The sequence below is a fragment of the Cryptotermes secundus genome, unplaced genomic scaffold (assembly GCF_002891405.2).
Source record: "Cryptotermes secundus unplaced genomic scaffold, Csec_1.0 scaffold508, whole genome shotgun sequence".
Classification (NCBI taxonomy): domain Eukaryota; kingdom Metazoa; phylum Arthropoda; class Insecta; order Blattodea; family Kalotermitidae; genus Cryptotermes; species Cryptotermes secundus.
Window position 1 is genome coordinate 1178922 of NW_019733326.1, and position 26131 is coordinate 1205052.

The window sequence follows — 26131 nt, forward strand, 5'->3', positions numbered from 1 at the left end:
TTGTCATCTGGCCATTTTTATAGCATGTTCTTTGTGATGTACCATTGCTGTATCTTCATTTGGCAGCATTTTGACAGTCATTCTTCAAGGTTCAATGGAAAAATGGGGTAGAAAAATGATAGGGGTGTGTATGTGTACTTGTAATTGCTTATGACCCTCCATGCTCATGATGTTTGAAACTGGGGGAGGGAGTGTAGTGTAGAAGCAGTAAGGGAGTACTGTGATACAAATTAGGAGTGGGGGTTGAATTGATGAATATCTGCTGAAGTGTGCATCAGAAGAGAAATGGATTGATGAAAATTTCTAAGTTTCCATTACTTTTGAAGTTCCCATAACCAGTGGAGACAGAAGTCTCATAGTTGTGACTTAAGATGCTCTGCTTGCAGAACTATATTACAATAAAATCATGCAGCTTATACCCCCACTAGCATAACTCTCCTAGTAACCAGGGTGCACCTACCTCCCCAGCACAGGGTAGTAGCACTCATTCATTCACCTCTTGTCTTTAATGCAACTGTTCACAATCTCTCTTTAATTTAAAATAACATTAAAATCACATCAGTTGCTGCATGTGTTGACCTTGCTTGGCCGTCTTCTGGCAGTGTTCATTTTTTGAAAACTGTCGCACTGCACTAGATCATAAGTCAATATATTTCCACGTTATTGCATTATCATTGTTCTCACTAAAATATGTTTGCCTGAGAATAAAGCTGTCTGTTCCATCTTATTTTCCTTTTGCATTTTTCATGTTTATGCCCCCTTCATATGAATGTACTCACCAGTTGGGCATATGTGAATGAGTGAGTGATACAACAGTGCAACAGGATGCTCAAATATCGTAAAATATTAGGATAGTAGTCCAGGGATAGGACATAATTGTTCCAATCTATTTAAATTATTGTAATTAGATTTGTTCTGTGGTGCTGTGAGATACCTTCAAGAATTCATCATGAGAGAGAGTTTTACAGATACTTCCAAGAATTTATCATGAGAGAGAGTTTTACAAATATAAATGTATAAAATGGAGTGGTTCTCAAACCCCATATCTCTTTGAATCACACGTTTCTGCTAAGTAAAATTCAGAGATTCACTTCCTTTGTCTCAGAAAACATGCCTTTCTCCATTATAAAAACTGTTGGTTGATTTAGTTTATGGAAACAGTGTGTATTCTGATAATCATATGAAACACAGATAAACTCTTGTGCAGAATGCCAGATTTTCTAATGTTAAAACAGGTGGTACATACAGTAACCATTGTGCTCTGAAGGGGTTAAAGGTTGGAGTATGTGAGCCCCCATCTGAAATTATATTTATTTCCTGTGAGAATTTTTTCCTTTCTGTACCTCCAACCACCCACTTCCCATTCGCAGTCACTGTGCAGCTAAATATTTTACACTGCTAACAATTGATCCTAGTTTCTTAAGGAAAACGTAGGAGAGAAATGACAAATGACACAAACTCCGTCCCAAGTGCAAACAATATTATAATTTAATAAAATGTCTTTGATCTTGCTCTCTTCTACACTACATGTTTCGGCCTCTAACGGCCATCATCAGGTGTATACTCTTACGTTACTGCCACACTGAACCCAGTCTAAAATTTAACATTTAAAAAACACATTGTTACTTTCTTCGTTATTATCAACATTACCTCATTGATATCTGTCTGGTATGTAGATTATTTTGCACACGTCAATTTTGGTTTTCCTGTAGTAGTACTATAAAATCTTTAGTTATAATTTTAAAATCCTTTAAAATTTTCTCTAAATTTTAAATGATGGCCTGATGATGGCCATTAGAGGCCAAAACATGTAGTGTAGAAGAGAGCAAGATCAAAGACATATAATATATATTGTTTGCACTTGGGACGGAGTTTGTGTCATTTGTCGTGTAGAGTGCAACAGGATGCTTAAATATAATATAGGAGAGAAATATGTTTTTACCTTCAGATAATATTACACAAAAGTCTGTCATGTAGGAAGGGCATTCTGAAAGCAATAACATGAGTGTACATGTAGCATTGTGATATTTCTAATTATTCAGATCAGCATGTTCCATTCTGATGTGTCCACTCAGAATGGAATGTACTTACCCCATCATTTGATCCGCAGTATAACTGCATGGTCCAAATCATTCATTGTTAGCAACTTTAATTTTGCCTGTATGGGTTTAATATATGTCTTAGCTGACGGAAATTGTCTGCCCTTGAGATCGTAAGGTACCACATCTGAACTACTGGAAGAATATGGTATAGTTTTAGACTTTATTCTGTAACAAAACATGACACATGAGGGATTGCACTGCTGTGATGGAGATATATTTGCTGTTTCTTTGGTAGTTTTTGCCTGAAATGTTGCTGGATTGTTTGCAAAATATTTGCCTAGGATGGTCCACTGTTGTATCTCTGATTGTTGGTACAGGGTGCTTAAGTGGTTGATAAAGATAGTTATCACTCTTCAGCACTTACCTTTTTTGTTTGTGGGGGTGGGAGGTCAGAGAACTGGAAGTATTCCTTAGTCTGTTATGTTGTTTGATAGTAAAATCTTAATCAAACATCTGCAGTTTGTTAATGGTAGTGAAACTATAAAGAAATGTCTTTCTGTGTAAGTTTTGAGGTTTTCACGGCGATGACTATGAAGAAAGTCATCTTCTGGGTTTAGGCGCCGTGTATTCTTTGTTTTGGCCCACGTTTCGGAGGAATGTCGGCCAAAACGAAGAATACACGGCGCCTAAACCCAGAAGACGACTTTCTTCAAATGTCTTTCTGGTTTGTTCACATGACGCTTCGCCTCAAATCTGAACTAATGATGTCAGGTTTTAACATCCTGGGAGTCTGACAGCAGGACACTTGTTTTGTCCCAAATTAGCTTGTAAGACTGAATTTGTACTGCATATTGAAACTGTCAGTGCATATGCAAATTCACAAACCATTGGACACTTAAGTTTTTGGGAAGACTACCAGCATTTATTTGAAAGTCTTCCTTTATGGTGATTATTCACCACAGGCTCTCTTGCCTTCAGGAAATGTATATTATGCTAACAGAAGACACTAGCTTGTGCTATGCTTTCCTTACTGTAGTTAGTTAGTTATTGGAGAGGGTGGGTTTCCCCATGCACTTAGACCTGTATTGGTCCATTGTGCTTCCCTCTATGATTTCTACCAGTCTCTATATCCTACCGGTACTGGTGCTTACCATCAGTCCCGCCCAGCCAGCGAGACCGGCTCTACTAGCTGAGAGGTATCTATAATGCTTCCCCCATCTACCAGAGGTATTAGAGACTGCTGTTGGGCGGGAAACGTCCGTAATTTGGCTCAGTGACCTCCTTTGGAGATATGAGGTTCTTTTACATGCCGTAAAGCTACGACATGGGACCCACAGCTTAAAGTCCCTCCCAGAGGACTTGTTCCCTGAATTTTTCTGCCCTTAAAAATTCGACGACCTCCGCCGGGTATTTGAACCCGCGTACTACGAGTCATGATGTGGGAACGTTACCTCTAGACTACGGAGGCCGCTTTCCTTACTGTAAGCATCATATGGAACATTTCTATAGCAGTTTTCCTCAGGTGAAGAAGAAACATGAGAGTATAACATTGTTTCTTACCAAATTCTATTTATTCTCTTGTGGGCATAATTTGTCATGTTTTGTTTTCACTGTTATCTGTCCATAATTGATGTACCAACAGTGGGTGACTATACTGCAAGGTAGTCTGCCCTGTACTCTGAAGACGCATAATTCCACACATTCTAAACATTCACATTGGAAGTACAGGAGTGGTCAGATTCATGCTGTGGCTATTTTACCATCTGGCTGGGAAGAGTCCCTTGTGCACATTGGATAGAAGATAGTGTGGAAGGGTTACAGATTGCAGAGTATAAATCACCATTAGGAAGTTATCCAGGTGTTAGACTGTTGGTTTCTGTCCTTGTTTCCTGTAATTTAGATTCTGAGTTTATATATGGTCTTTCCATTATATGCTTTTGACTTGATATGTATATTTCCATGTTTTGTAGTTCAAGACGTATATTTGCCATGTCTTTTGTACATGAAGATAAATCTTGACACCATGTAACACTCAGCAAGATTGTTATAATAGTCTTGTAGGGTAGCATGATGCATTTGTTCTCTTGTACCCTTAAATCAGTGTAATTACAATACTCTGGGTTTCATTTCTTTAACACGCAGCTGAAGCTGAAGAAAGACAAGACTCAGGTAATTGCATTTGATAAGATATTCACTTAAAGAACTATGTTTCTTTGTGATCTGTTTTGTGTTTTAAATATGGAAATCAGCCATTTCTAATACTGAACTACTGCTGCTCTTCCATTCATATCTGTACCATGCTTTCCTTTCATCCTTGCTTTATCTTTTCTGTCTTGTCCTCCCTTCTCTTTCCTGATTGCTCTCAAATTGAAAACATGTCCAGTTATAGAATAGTTGCATGGTTGGCTTCAGAGACAGATTATGGTAGACATAGCCCATTGCCTTGATGAACACGTTTACACCATTTTGGAGGCTGGATCTGTTTTCATGTTGAGGTAGCAGGAAATCACACCTACTCTCCTGGGGCTGAAGCAAAACAGGAGGAGGTTCTGTTCACTGGAATTTGCTACAGTGTCAGTGGGAGGTACTTTTAAGAAGTTAATTGCAGAACATCGCTTTGTCACAAGGTATAAAGGAACAGAAGGTCAGGTAGTAAGAAATGGTTACCAGAAAAAAATGTGAAGCAAAATTTACTGAGTCAAGATGACTGCATATTTTGAAATCAGATTGTGACCTGCAGATAAAGTGATTGAAACTAATGTGGTTAAGTGACTGGTATCCATACTGGTGAGAGGTCTGTGCTGCTTCACCTTACGAATTATTCCAAGCAGATTATGTTGACCAGTGCTTCATATTTTGTGTGTTCTGCATTAAGTTCAGTGCGTGTGGTGCTGGGTATGATTTAATCTTGCAGAATTTTTTAAATATATTTTGATCTTGAACCTCTCTACAAACCCTTGTATAATGTTACATGATTTCTGCCTGTCATCAGGAATCTCCCAGTTTCTCCTTTGTGCGATCTGCTGTGACAGTGAATGTTGCTGATGCACTGTTTTGTAGAGAGGAACAAATTTCTTGCCCAAGTTGTTATATCATTTAAGCAGTTTCCAATCCACTGTATTTCGAGACTTAACAGTGAAGCTGTGTTCCATTTATAGGGAAGTGTTAATTGACATAAACGAAGGATTTGTGGAGGAACGATCCTTATGAGGTTACTGAACTTACGAGAGACTCCAAACTTGAATGTGTTTTGTGCTGTGTCCATGCATAAAGTTTTATGGCCTTTTTGCCCTGATGAACGTACAGTGACTGGTATAGTATACCAAGACATGTTTGTAGGAATTCCTCATGCCTCTTTTGGAAGAAGAAGAAGGCCCAGTGTTACACTGTTATAGTCACATGGAGTACCTGCACTTCCACAAGGAAGTAAGGCAATTTGTAAATTACAGGTTTCCAGAGAAGTCGGTTGGTGGGGCTAGGCTTGTCACTTATCCACTTTGTTTGCCTGTCCTTGCTGCCCATGATTTTACCTTTGGAGGGTTCATAAAGAATGCTTTGTATGTGCCACCCACCATTGGCTACCACTTTGCCAGAACTTCCATAATGCATCTGTTTAATGAGGCATTTGGCAGACATAGTTTTAGGCAGCTGTTTTAATTCAGTTGCTGCCTCAGCTGTCATTCTGGGGGAGAAATAACTCTTTGGAACTAGAATACAAAGGGGTACATTCTTGTGGGTTTTAATGTCAGAAAGTGCCCTCAGATGTTTTGGAGGAACATATTGCCCCTGTCTGCAGGGTTGAACAGTAAGCCAAACAAGACACCAGCAGAAGCAACAGCAAGCAAAGCTGGTTTCTTGCTTGTTGCACTCTTCACCCTTGAAGATGGAGCTGATATGTTCTCCAGAAATATCAGGCTGTGTCCAAACTACATGGCATTACAGTGCCTGCTGTGAGAACCTCAGATCCAACAGTTTTGTTATATACTATTTTTCTGGCTTAATTTATGTCATTAGTATTGTATTGTATTGTATTGTATTGGAGAGGTTGGGTTTCCCTATGCACTAAGACCAACTGTTGGTCCGTTGTGTGTCCCCCTGTGATATTCTACCAGTCTCTATTCCCTACTGGTAGTGGTGCGTACCATCAGTCCTGACTTCAGCCAGCGAGTTCGGCCTCTACTGGCTCAGCGGTATCTCGATGCTTCCCCCATCTACCAGAGGCGTTAGAGACTACTGTTGGGTGGGAAATGTTCTGAATTTGGCTCAGTAGTCCCCTTGGGACATGAGGTTCTTTTACATGCCCTAAAGCTACGACATGGGACCCACGGCTTAAAGTCCCTGAATTTTTCCGCCCTTAAAAATTCCACGACCTCCGCTGGGTTTGAACCTGCGTACCTTGAGTCACGAGGTGGTAACGTTACCCCTAGAGTACGGAGGCCGCTATGTCATTAGTATATATAGCGTTGCTTGGTAGGATGATAGATGAATTGAAAAGAATTTGGAATTAAGCTGTTGTCACCTAATTGGGGTACTGTCACAGAGTTTCATATGAGGAATTGAGGAAAACCACATAAAATAACTCAATGGAGCTTATTTATTTCATTCTGGTCTCACACTAATATTATGAAAAAGTTAATTAGTTCCGTTCAGTGTGAAAACAACACAGTGGGCCACAAACACATACAGGACAACATTAAAGAACCCTCTTCTCGAGAATGACAAGTGGCACACATTCGGCCCCCATCAAAAAGAAATAATAAGAGGGACGACACAAACCATCTTGGTTTACAAACTCCAATAGAATCCTAACTAACCAAATATAAATATTTTAAAGTATTGGAACAGCCGCTGTAGTTGTAAAGACTTAAACAAAATTTACAGCCAGTTGTATATTATTTATATTGTATGTATGTACAAGGTGGTTCAAATATGAGCGGGACTGATTTGTGTGTAAACAAGCCGCACTGCGCAGCAGCTGTGCGACCTTGAGAGAGTGAAGCCACAACCTCCACCCTCCCTCCTGTTCGGGTCAGAACCTGTTCAGTCGTGTCTGGGAATTGCTAGAGTGATGAGCGAACAGGAGGTACCACGGAGCATGGAACAACGCATTGTGATCAAATACCTTGGAGAAAACGTCCCGTCCGCTGAAATTCACCACAGACTCCAACGACAGTATGGGAAGAGTGTCTCTCACAGACCCGTGTGTTTTGAGTGGTGTAAGTACTTCAGAGAGGGCAGAGAGTGCGTGGAGAATGAACTGCATGATTGTCAGCTGCGAACATCCATCACTGAACCAAACATTGAACGTGCAGACGCGCTTATTCATGAGAATAGCCACATCACTATCAAGGAACTTGGAGGAATGCTGTCCATCAGTATTTGTAGTGTAGAAGACATCGTGAAATACCACCTGCACTATTGCAAGGTGAATGCACGGTGGGTACCACACACTTTGATGGGCTTGAAAAAATGGTGTGCATGGAAGGTGCCAGTCATCTCCTACAGCAGTTTGAAGATGATGGTGATGCATTTGTGAAGTCTATAGTGACCACCGATGAAACTTTGGTGCACTACTTCATTCCCGAGTCCCAGCAGTCATCATGCGAGTGGCGGCATACCAGTTGTCCGAAACCCAAGAGAGCGTGGAGGAGCCGTTCGGCAGGAAAAGTGAGAGCAATGTTCTTCTGGGAATGGCAGGGGGTTATCCATGTAGACTTTCTGACAGATGCCAGAACAGTCAATGCAGCTTATTACTCAGACCTCCTGGCAACAGACGTGAAGGAAAAGATCCGATCCAAGTGGAAGACAGATGGAAAGTGGGTAGCCTTTCTTCAAGACAATGCACGCTCCCATACGGCCAAAACAGCAATGGAACCCCTCCAGAAATTGAAATGGAACCTTCTGACACATCCACCGTACAGTCCCAATATGGCCCCAAGTGATTTCTACCTGTTCCGAAGGCTCAAATCAAACTTGCAAGGCATGTGGTTTGTGGACGACACCGTCATCCAGACTGTTTGGGAGTGGATACGCTGCCAACCACAAGCCTTTTTTGAAAAGGGCATCAGGATGCTTCCAGAACGTTTGAAAAAATGTGTTGACTCCGGAGGGGGTTACGTTGAAGACTGACATGTGCAAGTAAGTGTTTGGCAATTATGTTTTTATAAAAAAATCAGTCCTCGTCGTATTTTAGCTTTTAGAACGTGTGCTGTAATAGTGGCTTCTAACTGTATTGATGTAAAGGTGTCCCTCTGAAGATGGTTTCTGAGACCAAAACATGTAAAGACATGAATAATTGAAATCAGAAAATCTTAACTAGTCACATTGAACGGAACTATTTAATTTTTTCGATGAAGCTAGCTTGCCTCAGCCAAGAGTTGAGCCAAGCCCATCTGAATGTGAGTAGGATGTCACCACTTTGCCAGCTTACTTGGTGTTTCATTTGGTGGAAACAGCAGAATTTGTGTTATGTTCCTAGAAGTAAATGTAAAATTATCTCTTTAAGTATTTGCTTCAAGTAGTGCAAATTTATCACAGTACTGCCTATTCTTCTAATTTATATACTTAGCTATATAGAGAATAGACTTAACTTTTCATTCATGTAATTTCCTGAACCAGGTTCTGCTTCCAACCTTCTCTTCATAACATTTCCCACTTTTTGAGCACTGAATACTGTACAAAATTATGTATATGAAAATTAATTAATACATGGTGAGTTCTTTGACAATAATTTTTTGAAATGTGGTATTTTAGAAGAGTGTACCAGTCTTTTTATGGGGAGAGGTTAAACTGATTGATTAGTTCCAGTTATCTAGTAAACTCTGTAACTTAAGTCAGTAGAACTGTTTATTTTGTGTATTTATTAACTTTATTGAACATGTCATGTAGATGGTGTTTCTGTTTCTGTTGGTTGCATTCGTATTTGATCGACATTAATGCTTATTCTTCCAGAGTGGTGAGTTTGTTGTCATGAAAAGTGACTTAGGAGAAGAGTACCCACCCATCTGGCGTATTGATGGAAAGACTCTTCTTCAGAAGTATGAACCGTTTGACCAAAACGGAAAGACTCTCTACCGTAACATTTCCACTGTAAGTACCATCTTTTACTCCACTTCAGCACATTTCTATTGCAGTTTTAGCTTAATACGTTCTTATACACATCTCAAAATTTCTCATAATTACTGAGTTTTCAGACTTTGTACATTGTTTGGTATTCTAGAAAAAAAAACACAGTGTTTCGGAAACTGGATCTGTTTCCATACTAAGGTGATTGATTGAGTGAGCAAGTGTCTTCCCTCCTCCCACCTGAGGATCGAAACATATCCAGTTTCTGAAACATTGTGTCTTCTGGTTTCTAGAATACGAAACAATGTACAAAGTCTGAAAACTCAGTAATTCTGAGTACTATACACCATCGGCAGAACCCTTTATCAAAATTTACTTCTTTTAGTTCTGGATAAAGATGGGGACCAACTAGTCTCACCTCAACAGAGGCACACAGTAAGGTCTTGTGCTTTCCACATGATGCTCTTCTGTAACAGTATGTTTGTGGTTGTGTGTAACCTCTGTAGTGGTTTAATTTTCACTCGCAGCATATTGAGATGTTCACATTAAAAAATGACATAGGAAACTGCATTCAGCATTTGCATAACAGTTTGAAAGAATCATAACTAGCTGTCTTCTTGGATATGACACCATGTATTTTTGGTAGCTGGGTACCAGTGTTTCTGAGGAACAGGTTGCCTCCATCTTGGGTAAGAAGCGTGTTAAAAAATGATCTTAGTAAATGGAATGGGGACTGGGACTAGGAGGACTCAGGGCAAACCAGTATGTGATGGAGGTAAGAAACCAAGAAGTAACAGTTATGTTGAGGGTGGATGAAGGCCAGGAAAGGAAAGCATAGGAGGAAAGAAAGATGGTGGGTAAAGAGAATGGGTGAAGGTAAAGGTAAAGGTAATGTCACTGTGCTTAAATAATTAAGCACTCTGCCAGGAAAATATATGGGGGAGTGGCTGTATAGATCCACAAATTCTTGGCATCAGCACTAGTCAGAGGTGAGTGGTCAGCTTCATATCTGGTAGAGAGTCCAAGGTACTGTTGGACAGGGGTGGCCCCCAGAATTTGTATGGATGACACGGAGAGGAGAAAAATCTTGCCTCTACCAGGACTTAGACTCTGAACCTTCGGCCATCCAGCCTGTAGTCAGTCACTATACAGGCTGCGCTATCCCAACTCTAAAGGAGAATAGGTAGGAATAGAACTGAAGATTCATTGAAAAAATTGAGTAAAATAAAAATTATGAGGTCGTTTGATTTTTTTCAGTTGACCTAATCCTTTCAGCCGCACTAGGCCCTGGGGTTTACTCAGCCTCGTAACAGAAATGAGTACCAGGAATTAATTAAATAATTTTCCTGGGGAGTAAAGCGTGGCTGGCGCGTAAGGCTGACAACCTTACCGCCATCTTTGAGCTGATTGTCTAGATAATGTGGGACCCTCAACATCTCACAACCCTATGACCCTATGGGCCTTCATGGCCTGGTACAGGGATAGCTTTACTTTTTTTTATGGTGAAGTGAATAAGATGAAAGGAATTAAGAAAAGGAAGGGCTCTAGGATGGAATTGAAACAGGGAAGTGCTCTAGGGTGGAGTCAGGAGGAAAATCAGTGAGGAATCACTGACCCTCAAAATGGCCATCAGTATCTAAGGGAGGAGTAATGAAAAATTAGAACAGAAATGAGAGTTGGAAATAAAAATATGGGCAGGGCTGAAGGGTGAAACAGACTAAGGAACTAGTGGTCCTACAGAGGCACAGAACAAGAGGGGAAATGGAAACAGAAAACTGGAAACCAAAGAAGTGTTGGGGGAACTAAAGCAGAAGTAAGGTTACAGGTTGGCAAAAGAAGGGATTAAAGAGAAAGAAGAGAGAAGACTAAGAAGCAAGGAAATGGGGAAGGCATGGGGAGGAAGGAGAAGCAGGTCCCGAAAAGGGCTATATAATAGGTCACTCAGAAAATTAAAATCTTGGGTTACCTGTCAAGAGATGCCTTCTACTTAATATTAATATTCAGTATTGTGAGAATATAATACCTGATGCATAACTTGTAGTTTAGACTGACAGGAAGAGGAAAAGAATGGTCACTGGATTTCTTGCAAGTAAGACACTTTGTCAGATTGTGATGAAACGTTTATCAGACTGATTGTGTTTTGTACATATTTCAACATGGATATTTATTATGGCCCTGAAATCACTTTAATGCAAGTGGCATGTGGGAGGCATATTGCCATAGTGCGAAATCCACTTGTCCATGTCAAATTTCAGTGAATGCACTGATGTAAAATCTGAAACTTAAAAGCAAAATTGATACTCGGTGACTGTTCTGGTGGAGCAGAGTTGTAATAGATATTTCCTGTATTTTAAGAATTTTGTGGAGCTTGAGTAGCATACTTGGTGTAGCGACTGGCTGTGGGCTGGATGACCGAGGGGTTGGAGTTTGAGTCCTGGTAGGGTCAAGAATTTTTTCTTCTCCACAGTGTCCAGACTGGCTTTGGGCCCACGCAGTGTCTTGTCCAGTGGGTACCCTGGGCCCTTGCCCCGGGGTTAAAGCGGCCAGGGTGTGAAGCTGACCATTCACCTCCAACTAGAGCTGAGGTTAAGAAAACAGTGATCTATACATCCACTCCCCTATAGATCTTTGTGGCATAGCGCTTAATTAGTTAAGCACAGGGATAACTTTACCTTTAAGTTATCACCATTGTTTTGACATTCACCCCATTCTGGTCTGTTGGAGGCCTTGGTATTTTGTTTTTGGATCATACTGGAATGCCAAAGCGTATTATTATTATTATTATTATTATTATTATTATTATTACTGGGTTCTTCAACCACTTGCGGTGAAAGTTCTGTGGAAAATTATTTTCTTATTTTTGATATTGGGCAAATGAAACACTCACTGCAACCACACACCCAGACTGGATTGCAGAGAATGAGAAGAAAATGCCAAACCTTATAGCCACAGGATCAGACGTGTCAGCACACTGTTGGTGCCATTTCTTTGCAAAGAAGCATCGGTCCTGTTATTTACCAGGCCTCATATGAATAAAATTAAATGGCAAAGAGGTTTGGTCAGTTGAGATTGTGATCTTCAAGCAGAGGAATATACTGCATCCATCTTCAGGGTTGGAGTAATTATGGTGAGGATGTGGTTAGGTTATATATGCAGGTTGCCAAGGAAGTGGTTGTTAAGATCCATGGGAAGTGGAGAGTTTAGTGATTTATTGGTTTTATTAACACCCTCTTTTATTTATTTGTACACAGATATTGAACAATAAAATATATATTGTGTGCATATTCTGTATGACTTGTACATGTGTCATATAAGCGGGAGTGGAGCAGTTACAGTGGTAGGGATAGGTGCTGTTTATCTTGTGGATAAGTTTTGAGCAAATAGAATTTTTGTCTGACAGGTGAACTGAGCTTAGATATGCATGGACATGCGCGCACCCACACACACACACACACACACACACTCGTGCGCACACAGTACTTTTTTTAGCAGAATAGGTCTCCAATGAGTACAGTATGACATATTGTCGCGTGTTGCCTATGCAGCGCAACAGATAGCTTCACGTGGGTCTCAGATTTGGCAAACACGTTTATTAGCCACACTCCCTTACAGTACAATTATTATCCACGTATAACGCAGCCAGTATCACAATCTTCACTCTTCAGTCTTCAACTGCCGCCACTATATTTCAACTCTGGCGTTCACACGAGTCTCTCTCTCTCTTCAAACTCTGGTCTTCTAACTCTGGAATATCTGGTACGTTCAGTCCCCTTATATAGGCGTTGTTCGGACAGGATACCAAACACCATTTCCTTCAGTTCAGTTTTCCCGTTGTCATGCAATGCTTCTAACATTTCATTGTAACTGTGGAGACTCACTGTTAGAATTATGATATTGCGTTGCTTCCGTTATCTAAGAATGGATGCATTCCGATTGTAGCATTGTGGCGGGAAAGTGGATTGTTGCTTAGGAAGTGCACATTACAATATGTTTCATTTTGGGGAATAAAATAGTAATTTCTAGGTCATTTTTAGTCATTTGGGGACGTAACACCGAATTATAATGTTGTTCCTGTGGGAAATAGTGATTCACATTACAAAATTTTGCTTTACAAACTCTAGGAATGTGACTTTGTAAGAGTGGGGACTATGTATATATAAAGACATAAACATGGCAGCTTGCACATGGATATGATGTACAGATTAGAGGATAACAGCAAGAGTGTCGAATAAGTAGTCACAAACAGTTCAGTGGTTGTATTGGTGTGATTTTTGCTGCAGGGTTGGAAACTCTGTGCTTTGTTAAATATTCTTTATTTCAAAACCTATACACACAGCATAAAAGAAGTGGCACAGATTAGGTGTGATAGAATGATTGAGGATGATGGCAGTGATCTGGAAGTAATTGTTATGGCCTGTCTAAGTTACTGTTGGGACATTGACATTTTCTTGGAGGTACCGTGGGTAAATGAACTTTCTAAGGTATTGGGTCATGTTCCGGATTTGAACTGGATCTCCTCTGAATGTGAGATACACTGTTCAGGCAGCTGAGGGACTGTGAGGAAGGGAGGCATGCACACCATATGGACTGCAGTCTTGTGGGATGAGACATAGTCTGGTAGATGGTTATGAGTGATTAGAGGATCATTGTGCCTCCATCTTCAGGCTGTAACACTGGCAAACAGTAGCATTTGTGACTAATGGTAAAATAGTTGTCCTGACAGCTTTAAGATATTCTGTTGTCCTTGTATGTCACTATAACCTTACAGTATCAGAATGTTTAAATGCTGCCTTACTGTTGTTTCCTACCATCTGAGCAGTGTTTGTTGTATGCCAGCTAGAAAGTTGAGATTCTCAGCTCTAAATTGTATTTTGATCCCCTTTTACAGCAGCTTGCAGATCTTGAAAAGTGGAGCTTTATGCAAAAAGTCTGTGTTTATCCTCCTGTAACATTCCACAATCTAGCCAGTAGACCATGGAATGGATAAGGCCTACTTAGAATTATATCATTGAATTCTCTGATATTAGATTTGTGCAAGTTTAGAAACCCAGCTGGTTCAGTTCAGTCTCCTGTTTACCTTACATTTTGTTTAAAAGGTCATGCAGTTTATGCACATAGTCGTACAGTTTGTGTAGTTAAAAAGCCCAGTAGTACTTAAATATCCTATATACAGAAGGTCTCAAATAACATGTATTCACACTTCAGTGTACAAAATATATGGTTAAATAATTTATTGGTAATCCAGATTTGATACACACAGAAAGGGGTGGCTGCATCAGATGTTGAACTGGAATAAGTATTCAAAGTTCCAACCAAGAGTTTTTAGACATTTCTGAGTTGAGAAGACTAGAACATGAGCAGCCATGGTCAAGGTGTCCACTGGGATAGCGGCACATGATGTTTCAATTTCTTCCTGTAATGTCTCCAGTGTTGATGGTTCTTTATGATATACCAAATCCTCCAGGGCCCCCCAAAAGTAAAAGTCAATGAGGTTAAATCAGGTGAGTGAGGGATACTCAGCACTACATCTTCATCCTATCCATTGATCTAGTAGGGCTTAAGCGCGGTAACTTCTGACATCTCAGTGGTAGTGTGGTGGTGCGCCATCTTGTTGAAAGTGAAATGGCTCATTCTGATGGTGCTGATGAATGGAAGGTAAAATGAATGTCCGAAGCATATTGAGGTACATATAGCCAGTAAATATTCCTTCAGAACAAAATGGTCCAATTAAGCCCCTCTATGACAGTCTGTTCCAGACAGTGATCCTGGAAAATTGATGCCTTGTCCACATGAAAGCCCCAGTTTTCTTGAGCCCAGTACACACAGTTATGACAATTTACTGTACCATTCAGCTTAAATGTTGCCTCATCAGACCAAACAGTTTTGCTCATGAACTCATCCTTGTGTACTTTGTGTTGAAACCACATGCAAAACTGCATTCTTTGATCAGGATCATCTTCATTCATGGCATATGGGATGTAAACTTTCCATTTGGCACATTTTTAGAATGTGTTGTACACTTGATGTGCTAATTCCTATCTCATGTGAACATTTATGTGATGATTGTATAAACTGTTCCAACACCGTAACAGAAGAGGCAGGACCCATTTGTTGTGTAAGGCATGTATTTGTCACAAATACATGCAATTGTTGATTGTGCTGGAGATCCTGTTGCAAATTCACACTGCCACTGTTTTCTACTTCACACATGTTTTCAAATTTCCAATACCACTTCAAAATTATCTTGCATTGCTAAAACGATGACTGTTCCACTGCCATTTACTATGACTGTCCTGCCATTTGGCAAGGTGGCTCCTTCATTCATTTGTCTATCACCATCTTTTGAGAGAATAATACACTACACACAACACATTATATTTCAGTCAGACTTTGAAAATATCCATAGATAACTTCAGTTAAAGTATATATACACTTTTTTTCTGGCTCCGCTGTAGTTTAAAATATGACTCTTCGTGAGGAAATTTGGGAAGTTTTGATTTGGAAATACTGCCCAGGTTAAATTCATACTAGAAGAAACTGAAGTGAATGCCAATAATAATATGAGATGTCCACTCCTGACTGTAGCTCCTTTCATGTGCTACTTTTTAGTATAACATGTTCTTTTTGAACCACAAGAGCAAAGAGCTAGAAAGAAATTCACATGTTGGAATGAAATTGTAGTTTTTATGAAAATAGTCAGTGTGAGAGAGCTCCTTGTGGGGATCTGCATGTCTGATTGTAATATTCATTGTTTCTTGCTGTATTTTCAGTCACCACGGGCGCACAAGCAACAGGGGTTATCAAGCCCTGCCCGTGATGCTGAGAAAAGGGTATGCATGGCCTTACCATTTTGTTTACCCATACAATTATTGACACATGCTGTGGAATCTGTTCATAGTGAACACAGTTATACCAATGTAGATGAAGTTTGGCATAGACAGTAAGTCACAGTTTCTTGGTTGTGAAAGTAAATTGATGGTGTCATATTCCTTCATGTCCAATATTTGTTTGTATCAAGTTCTAACTTTCATGCTGGGAGCATACAAATGAGTTTTCCCTGAGGTGTATGTGGCATCTATCTGGTATCTCTGTTTCATTACAGCTCTGTCAATTCTTAATGGTTATTATGTGTAGTTTCTTAATTAATTGTGTATTGTGATGTTTAAAGGCTAAATGAAACCATGAAGATGGAGGCAGCATGTTCCTCCAAAATACTGATAATCACTTACCTTCCATTTTTTAATAATCCGGAAGGCTACAGTATGAATCTTTACCATCTTGAAAACCTCATAATAAATTTCTGTTAGAATTGACAGCATGTAAAAACATAAATATTGTTTATGAAAAGCCTTAAGAGCAAGAAGAATAGTATTTTCTGTGTAATCATTGTTTCAAGCTGTATGTGATGTTTCATTCCCTTTAGGATTCCCATGCTACAAGAAAGTCTGGAGCACTCATCTTTTGATGTATATTTTGCTTTCTGTTCAAGATGTCTGAACAAAAATGTTACGCTTTGTTGGTTTTGGGGTTCTGACAGGTGTGGCTATGAAGATTACCGTCTTGTGGGGTGTGACACTGTGTAGTCCAGAAGAAATTCGCTGTTTGCGAGTAATTTACTACTTCCATCTTCAAGGTTAAAGGGTAAGCTTAAGCTAAACAAGTAACCAGAAAGAATCAGGCAGCTCCTTGCCACCTGCTTCATGCAGGTTACTTGCTTGGCCAACTCCTCAGCCCTAAAGTTGGAGGTATTACAATCATTCCTGTGAAATGTTGAACTTATACCGGACTACACGGCGTCACATTGTCATACTAAAATTTGATTGCTGGGTGCACTTTTTGGTTCTTCTGTGTTGATAGAAATTGTGTGTAAACCGTTGCAGTTCTTTTTTATTTCATGAAATGTTCCATGCCTTTACATTTATCCTTATTATATGTAACTTCATGAGTTTTCTAAACTTTTTGCTTCTAATCCTCAGTCAGAAATCTTTTTGGTCCGAGTGTGAACATTCTGAGCTGTATTATAATGTAGGACATATCCTTGCCCAGTGTCACTGTAATCAGATTCTGCCATATGACAGTCTGCAAAATGAGATTATAATATTGCTGTCCTGCAAAGCCCTTTGCTTTTGATCATCACCTGCAAATTGAAAAAAGAAGTAATGCCTTATTACATCATGTTTACCTAAACATGTTCTTTTTTTCTGACTTCAAGAGAGTACATTTTCCAATGTGGCTTTGGGTTCTCCAATGCTTTGGTGTCCTCTTGGTTTGTAATTTAGTATACTGTGAAGTCATTCTGTTTAGAATGAGTAGAAAGTAGTTTATTTTGATGATGGGTGCCCACCGATTGGGATTGGCTCTTTCAAATGGACCCAGCTGTGTAGTTACTGCTTTTACCTAAGGTCAGGAGCAGATGCAGCTCCTGGAATGTTTTGTTGCGGTTTTTAGAATATCAGATAGTGGACACAGTCCAGGAAGCTAGTAATGCTATTAAGTTGCTTGATCACCCCAGATAACTCTATAGCCCAAATAAATAGAAGGAAATCATATGTAGGATACAGAGTCAAGGAATGGCAGAGCTTTATATAAATTTGTTACCAGTACTTAGAATTAAACTGAGTTTTTTCTCATTTATGGTCTTCCATCTCACGTTGCCTTTCAGCTACAACAGATATGTATTAGATATTGAATTAGAATTTAAATTGTTGCGTCAGTGTTTCATGGGTTGTTGTGGTATATTTGTGCCTTCTGTGTTCAAAGCCCAAAAGAAACACATATTTTGAAAATGACTTTCCATCTTCAGGTGGAAGATAGTGGCAATATGTTCCTCCAAAAGGATGGTAGACATCTGCTGGTTGTCATGATGTCGTAACACAGAAGACCACAAAAATATTATGAGGTTAAACAACAAAAAATGATCTGGTCCTAAAAGTGATGCCTTTCACCAGTTCCTCTTTATTCTTTTGCATGCAGACATTTCCATTGACATGAGTTGGCTGTAACTGGCCACACATGTTCCCACTGTATTGAACATGAGGCCCTTCTCTATATATCTGAACTTTGACTCTTGATGTCTCCTGTTCAAACTGTACTAGTGGAGAAGCCTGTTGCAATTCACTGTGGAATCATATTGTCACGTGTATGGGGGTACGTGTAATGAAATGACGGGTTCTAGTTCTGATGATTGGATTTATTAACAGCTTGGTTACACTCTTTTGATTACACTCACATACAGCGCTATCGCCGATTTTCATACACCCCATAATCCACTGTTGGATGCACCATCGCACACACTAAGTCTTCTACATCACACTTTACATCCTCACAGGTGACCTTCTGTATTCCTGGTTCCACTTTGCTTGCTTCTGCCAGTCTCAGTTACTCTCAACTGCTTCAGCACTGACTAATACCCTCGATATATAGCATCCGCACGCTGTGGCTCAACAGTTCCTACATAGAGCAAATACACCACAGTATTTACTATAGGATTCTGACGATGGTGTATAACACACTGATATGTTGGGATTTTGGACTTTATCCATCGTCCTGGTTTTTAAGATAACAAATAAAAACACGACGTTTCGGAAACTGGATCTGTTTCCGTCCTCAGGTGAAGGAAAACACCTATTCAGTTGGGTCCCTTAGAAAGATCTAGCCTCAATCACTGGGAACACTGAATTTGAAAACTGTGGGAAATCTTAACACATTGTGGACCGGTTGTTTAAATATTTAAATCACCCTGGGGACCGGGGTTTTTAAGCCTAGCACCCTAACTTGTTCACTGTTCACTTTAAAAATTAATATAAAATCTCCTAATTAATTTTATGGACTAAAATTTTTGGAGAACACCTACCAGAGCTCCTAGAAGTGCTTGCACATGTGATATCTCTGGAAACATTCCCTTTTGTGAAGAGGCATCACGCAGAAGTTGCAGATGTACACAGTCCTACTCTTCTTCTTGTGGACTGCGCACACACGGCACTGCCTAGAAGGGTACTTCTTCTTGCAATGTTCACTCTTCACAATTCTCACAAGGGTATGTTTCCGCATATCACCCGAGAGTCGTCCAGGGGGTCCACATGAGGCCTCCATTGTGTGCGAACAGATGGCCCCGGCTGCACTACGTCTGTGTCTGACGCAGGTACTGCCGCCACCGTGAGGTCAGTAGCCCAAGCTTTTGCCAAGTTCAACAGAAATGCTTTGTATTTCAAAGTAGAATTTCTGTTCACCTTTTTGAAAATCGAAAATGAATTGAAAAGTGCACAGTTTATAAGCAACAGTGCAACTTTCTTCGTCCATTTTACTGTTTTCCTAGGAGAGGAATAATAGGCCAAGTACTGGTCGGCCCTGTCAACTCCCTTCATTAACATATTATACTCGGAAATACAAAGAGGCTTCTTCACTTGCCTGTGGTGTCTCTGAACATCAACCATACTCGAATTGTGAATAGTGGAAACCATATTCACAACACGAGTATCCCTTCAGGACTGAAGAAGAATGTCCCCCTTCCTCCTGAATGTGGTGTCACCACGTTTCAGGCATTTACATTCTTCTTTCAGATCTGAAGGAAGGTCTCTGTTCACCCTAATTGTACCACAAATACGTACATTCCTTGAAAGTAGGTATTCTGCAGTTGCCACACTGTTGTAATAATTATCTTGATAAACGTGATAGTTTCTTGCAATTTCTTGCCTTCAGCAGAATAAATTTCTAAAAATCCTATATAGCCTGAAGTGCTTTCCGTGACTACACAAACAAGTAGGCCATACTTTCTGAGTTTCCCAGGATTATACATTTGAATACGAAGCCTTCCCCTCCAAGGAATCACAGAGTTGTCCAAAGACAGTTGTTGCTCTGGCTTATAAACTGTCTGAAATTTCTCAACCAAAATGTCTAATAAGGGCTGAATTTTGAAAAGCCTGCCCGTTGGTTGTGGTTGCAGTTCATTATTATTGAAATGCAAACACCACCATATCTGTTCAAATTTCTTGTGACTCATGAGTTTGCCGAAAATGGGAATTTCTGAAAATGGGTCACTTGACCAATAATCCTTCAAAGTATCTCTCTTTGTAAGCCCCATTAGAATAATCATAGCCCAAAATTTTTTCATTTCTGTTGAAGTGACATCCACCCACTTCAACACCTTATAGATGCGGTCGTACGCCTCACGGTGTTGGAGATAGTATCTATTAGTCTCCTGACATAACAGATCAAAGAAACTATCTCCAAAAAACAGTGACGCAACTTCAGACACATCCGTTGGGTCCGATGGCATCTGCTTCACCCCCGGATCACCAGTAAACCTACCCAAAGTGGGGGTTTTGTCCGCTTTACCCCATGTGGCTGTCCCGGTACTCGCACTTTCACTGGACACAATATTTTGGGGGGCCCTGTGGCCCCTGTCACTGCCACTTTCATTGAGGCTGGCCTCGCTATCAGAAGACGAAGCAGTTGGCAAATCTGATAGCTCATCGGAGAACAAATCTAATATTTCTTGTTCTCCAAGAGAACGCTTCCCTTGCAACTGCTTTCGCCTCTGATCCATGTTGCACTGCTAAATTCCTGGTTCATAGGTGGAAGCTTGGACTCGAACAAAGGATTTTTCTTTAGGGTGTGACAGGAAATGAGCGTGATCATGTTACTGGCTAAGCTAGCAAACATTCCCGAGGTCAACTACGCAGTAGTTATGATGCAACGTGGCCACACAGCGAGATATAGTCGGTTGCAACATAACGCGTCAGAAAAGGGCCAATTGGCCCGCCCAGTCCGCAACGCTATAGAAACGTAGAGGGCCAATTGGCCCCTCCGGTCCTGAATGTGTTAAATGGACGAACTTCAGCACTGAGGCTATTGATTTTGGATTGTTGAAAGTGGGAAGACCTGCAATTGTATAATGTTAATAGCAGTGCTGCAAAATGAATGCATGGTTCTGAGTTGATTTCTGTGATATACTGCAAAGCTATAATTTGGTGATTTGGTTTTGAAAATTGAGGCCCTCATGGTGGTGACTATGGAGATTACTGTCTTCTGGGATGTCATGCTGTACAATCCTGTTGATGATTATGATTGTTTGATGTGTTGCCTCTGTCTTCAGCTGTGAAGATTTGAGGCAGTGCATTATTCCCACATCTCAGTAATGGTCAAGCAGACTGCACGATGTAATGTTACAGAAGATGTTAACTTTCTTGGTGATTTGGTTATCAGATACGTGTGTGAATGTATAGCCCAAACCACTGTGAAGTCAATTTTTGGGAGACATTTTGAATATCACCTTTAGTTTCATTGAGTCTGCATGTAATAAAGTGAAATGGATTTGGTTGAAACTTGGTTAAGTATTCCTTTGGAAGAAAAATTTGTGAAGTAAAAGTAGTAGGAATCTGCAAAATGCACAGTTGAGGAAAACCTTCCAGCCCAGTTAAATAGACATCAGAACTTCCCAAATTATTTTTTCTTATACAGTATTTACATTGACATTTATAGAAAATCACTGGATGTCTACCTACTAAGTGTATGTAATCACAAGAATTTAAACATTGAAAATGAAACTTGAGTTAGCAGGCGAAGAAATAAAGCCACTCTAGGGGACTGAACAGTAATAATTACCTTAAACCTTGTGATTCTGTTATGTTGGGTTTTTGGACTTTATCCATCGTCCTGGTTTTTAAGATAACGAATAAAAACACGACGTTTCGGAAACTGGATCTGTTTCCGTCCTCAGGTGAAGGAAAACACCTATTCAGTTGGGTCCGTTAGAAAGAGCTAGCCTCAATCACTCCAGCTAGCTCCAACTGAATAGGTGTTTTCCTTCACCTGAGGACGGAAACAGATCCAGTTTCCGAAACGTCGTGTTTTTATTTGTTATCTTAAAAACCAGGACGATGGATAAAGTCCAAAAACCCAACATATCAGTGTGTGTAATACACCATCGTCAGAATCCTATAGTAACTACTTGTGATTCTGTGTTCCTGTACTTAATTATTGTGCACTGATAATATTATGGTTTGTTTTGAATGTTTCCAGAAAACATTTACATAGTGATAGATTATTATTCAGTAAAGGTTTAACTGTCTGTCCAAGGATTGTAAATGGAGTTTCCCCTCCAAAAGGAAAACTAACTATACCTCTCTCAAATGAAATTGAAACAACAGAGGGAATTTATCATGTAAAAGCCTGTTCTTTCTTCTAAACATTGGAATGTTACACTTGATGCTATCTGTTTACAGAATACTTTACTGATAGATTAATGTGAGTCAGTCTCTTTGGTTGTGGCAGTTTTAATGCAAGTACCTTGAAGTGATCTAATCAGTGTGTGGCCTGCAAAGTGTTTGTGGGTTTAATTACACTACAAGTTAGCAGATGTCTGCCAAGGACATAAGTTATCAAATTTCAGGGTCAGCTGGTTAGTACTGCTTCATGTTTTGGAGGTTCCAGGTTAAATATTGACAAAGAGGCCACTTGTGGGTTTTTAATTTCTTCAGTTCCTCCAGGCAGATGCTGGAATAATGCCTGAAATTATGCCATAATTACTACTACATTAGTGGTTCTCAAAATTATAGACATGATGCCCCTCTTTTAGTTTTCACGAAACACAAACGTCCTCCCAAATTTTTTTTATTGACAAGACAGTTTGATATTTTAAAATAGAACTTCTGTGTGGCACTGTGTGTATGGGAGTGGATAGTGCTGACAGGCATTGAAATCTAATGTCTTTTTTCTTAATATCAGGATTAACAGTTCCACTGGATGATTAGAAAAGAGATGGTTACATGCAAGTAAAAGAAATTACTTCAGCTGAATTTGGCATTAATTTTTTCTGTGGCATCAGATTCTCCCTGGACTCCCCCCCATTCCAACCCAAAGGGGCTGCCATGCCCCTGAAGTTTGGGAACTACATCCTTCTACATCCTTTCCAATTTATTATTCAACCAGTCATCATATACAACAGTGTGTAATATTGAGTGCTTGGCAGCATCATTAAATGCATCGTGGGCCATACATAACACACAGCCCTCCGTTTCTGTATATTCTAGACACGATGTGTGTTATGCATGAATGAAATGTACTGTTTGCAATGCATTTTTATACATTTATCTATTGCCAAAGTCGCAGAGTTTCTTTCAGTGACCAGTGACTTTTAAGGTGGTAGTAATTCTCTTGCAAGGATTTTGTGGCTGTTCTCTTTTAATATTAACGAAATGTAACAAATGTGTTTGGATAGAGAGATGTAAAATTTATTTAAATAAAAATTACAGAAAAATAAATATTGTTTCGTATGCACTTGAAGAGTAAATTATGCCTTCATGCACTTCAGTGTAATTTCTGGGAATAAACTATTGCTAAACAGTGACAGGGAATGTAGGATTTGAGGTTCTCACAGTGGTGGTTATGAAGAGTTCTGTCATGAAACAAGACCTCGAGACCTATTCTTGCGACATCACTTTATTACTCAACGCTGTAACTACAATTCAATTTAACTATAACAAAATGTTGAACAAGTTGTTTCACAGTCACTCCTTTCGTGTTAACAACTCTCACTAGACTGTAGAACTGCTCTGCTCCACATGCTGGCTAACCACTGGCTTCTGCCAACACACTGCCATGCTCGGTCCTCAGCTCTACTTTTTATACTTCAAATCGGACAAGAGGGACACATCCCCTCCAGCAGCCCATCTACTGTTACTTTACAGTGGGGAAGTATTTACTGGCAACGTGTGTATTATCGATTCCCAACAAGTTCAGTCTTGTAGGATATAATGCTGTGTAGTCTATTGTAAGTCGACCGGTGTTTCAGAAGAACGTGTCACCTTCATTGTCAGGGTTGAAGAGTAAGCCAAGCACGAAATCAGCATGAATCAGGTAGCAAGCAAAACACATGACTTGCAGAAACATGGGATTATGTAGAAGCAGAACCCTGGGAGCCTGTATGACAGTTCCCACTGGCTGTATCGGAGAACCAGGGTGAAGCAGAAGGAGACAGAAGTGTGACTAGGTTTGCCTCATGTGGTAGCACTCAGTTCTCTGCCAGTCAGATGCACCTGTGAATTTTCATCTTTTCTTCCGTATGTTCCAGGGGCTTTTCAAGGAGGCAAACCTGGTCACTTTTCTTCTGTCCTCTGTTGGTTCACCCTGGTTCTATGATAGCTATCCCTGTAACAGCCTGTGGAGGCCCATAGGTTTTGTGAGACATTGAGGCTCCCACACTTTCTAGACAATCAGCTCACAGATTTTGGTGAGGTCAGCTTTAAGCACCATTTGGCAGCCCTTTAACCCCAGGAAGATTACTGGTACTCATTTCTGTTAAGAGGCTGAGTTGACCCCAAGGCCATAGTGCGGGTGGAAGTATTAGGTGTTGGCTTTCAAGGCCCTTCTGCTTCTATATAACCCCACGTTTTCACAAGCGACATTCCTCACTTGGGACCTGTCTCACGCTGCTTTCTTTGCATGACTTACTCTTCAACCCCAAAGATAGTGGTGACATGTTCGCCCAAAATGTTGGTTGACTTTAACAGGCCACATGGCATTCTATTGCAGAAGATAGAACTTTTCAGTAATAGTGAATGTTAGATCATTTCTGCCCATCTGTAGGTACACATTCATTGGGCACAGCATGTTAGTATAGTGTTAGTGTGAGCTATACTGAGCTCTGCATTTCGGTTGGAGGTGAGGAGATGTATCTGTTTAAGTATGTGCATGTGCCACCATATTTTATCTTTTGAAATTCTGTGAACATCCAGTATCTTGGAATAGATAAGTTTACTTTCTGACTCTGTATCTTCCTGTGTTCAGTGGGCAAATGTAATGATTGCCATCTCAGTAGGTTATACACTAACTGTAGCTGTTAGACAACTGTTACATGAACATGACCACTGCTTCTGTTTCAGTACTCTGGGTGGACACCTCAGAACCGCCATATATATCAGCAGGTACCTGTGAAGTTTCGGGTCCAGAATCGGCTTGAAACTATTGTTGAGTTTATGAGGGACGAGATGGCTTTGGATGACCAGTAAGTGTAAAAGAAATGTTTATATATTAACAGCTGTAATATTTTATTGCCCGTTGCTACCCAGTGTTTTTCTTCCAGTCCTTTTGTCTCATCTAAGATTCTGGATATTCAGTAAACACTCGTTAATCCAGATTAATATTCTTGTAACATTCTTTCGCATTCTCCACATAGTGGTTTTAATTAGTTCTACAGTTTTATGTACAACAATTTATTAAAACTTAATAAAAGCCAGTTACTTTAAAAGTTCTCACGACATAATTATATTTAAGCATCCTGTTGCACTTTATATGATATAACTCCGTCCTAAGTGCAAACTATATTTATAGGTCTTATGTCTTGTTCTCTATACACTACATGTTTCGGCCCCAAACGACCATCATCAGGTGTATACACTCACGTATCTGTTACACTGCACTTATTTATAACATTTAAAATTTAAAAATATTGGTCTTCCTGATTAGCACTTATAAAATCTTCGGTTCTAATTTTGGATCCTTTAACAATTTTTTCTCTTTAAGTTTTAAAATTTAAAAATGTCAGGGTTACTCGCCCTATGTCTATAGTGCTGTAGTCTGTGTGCATGCCGCTGCTATCTTTACTACGTGTAAAGATTGCAGCGGCATGCACACAAGGAGACTACACAGAATAACACCTATACAGTACTAGAAACAAGAAGAAGCCGCTGCAGCACTATAGACATAGGGCGAGCAACCCTGACATTTTTAAATTTTAAAACTTGGAGAAAAAATTTTTAAAGGATTCAAAATTAGAACCGAAGATTTTATAAGTGCTAATCAGGAAGACCTATATTTTTAAATTTTAAATGTTATAAATAAGTGCAGTGTAACAGATACGTGAGTGTATACACCTGATGATGGCCGTTTGGGGCCGAAACATGTAGTGTATAGAGAAGAACAAGACGAAAGACCTATAAATATAGTTTGCACTTAGGATGGAGTTATATCATATATTCTCACGACATGTTTAGACTGAATTGGTCATCATCTGTTGTTAAAAGTTG

At 39.8% G+C, this 26131-nt stretch overlaps 1 protein-coding gene across 11 annotated transcripts in view; it reads left to right on the forward strand.

Moving 5' to 3' along the window:
- Positions 1-26131, forward strand: part of LOC111867990 (protein split ends) — a 67405-nt gene that overhangs the window by 23822 nt on the left and 17452 nt on the right. For 8 of the 11 annotated variants that reach the window (XM_023858290.2, XM_023858297.2, XM_023858296.2 and 5 more), the window contains 4 exons: positions 4185-4211; positions 8994-9131; positions 15878-15937; positions 24989-25110. In XM_023858290.2, coding sequence (XP_023714058.1) covers positions 4185-4211; positions 8994-9131; positions 15878-15937; positions 24989-25110 — 347 coding nt within the window. The remainder of the gene's footprint in view (positions 1-4184; positions 4212-8993; positions 9132-15877; positions 15938-24988; positions 25111-26131) is intronic. The other 3 variants (XM_023858300.2, XM_023858301.2, XM_023858299.2) reach the window with 2 other exon arrangements.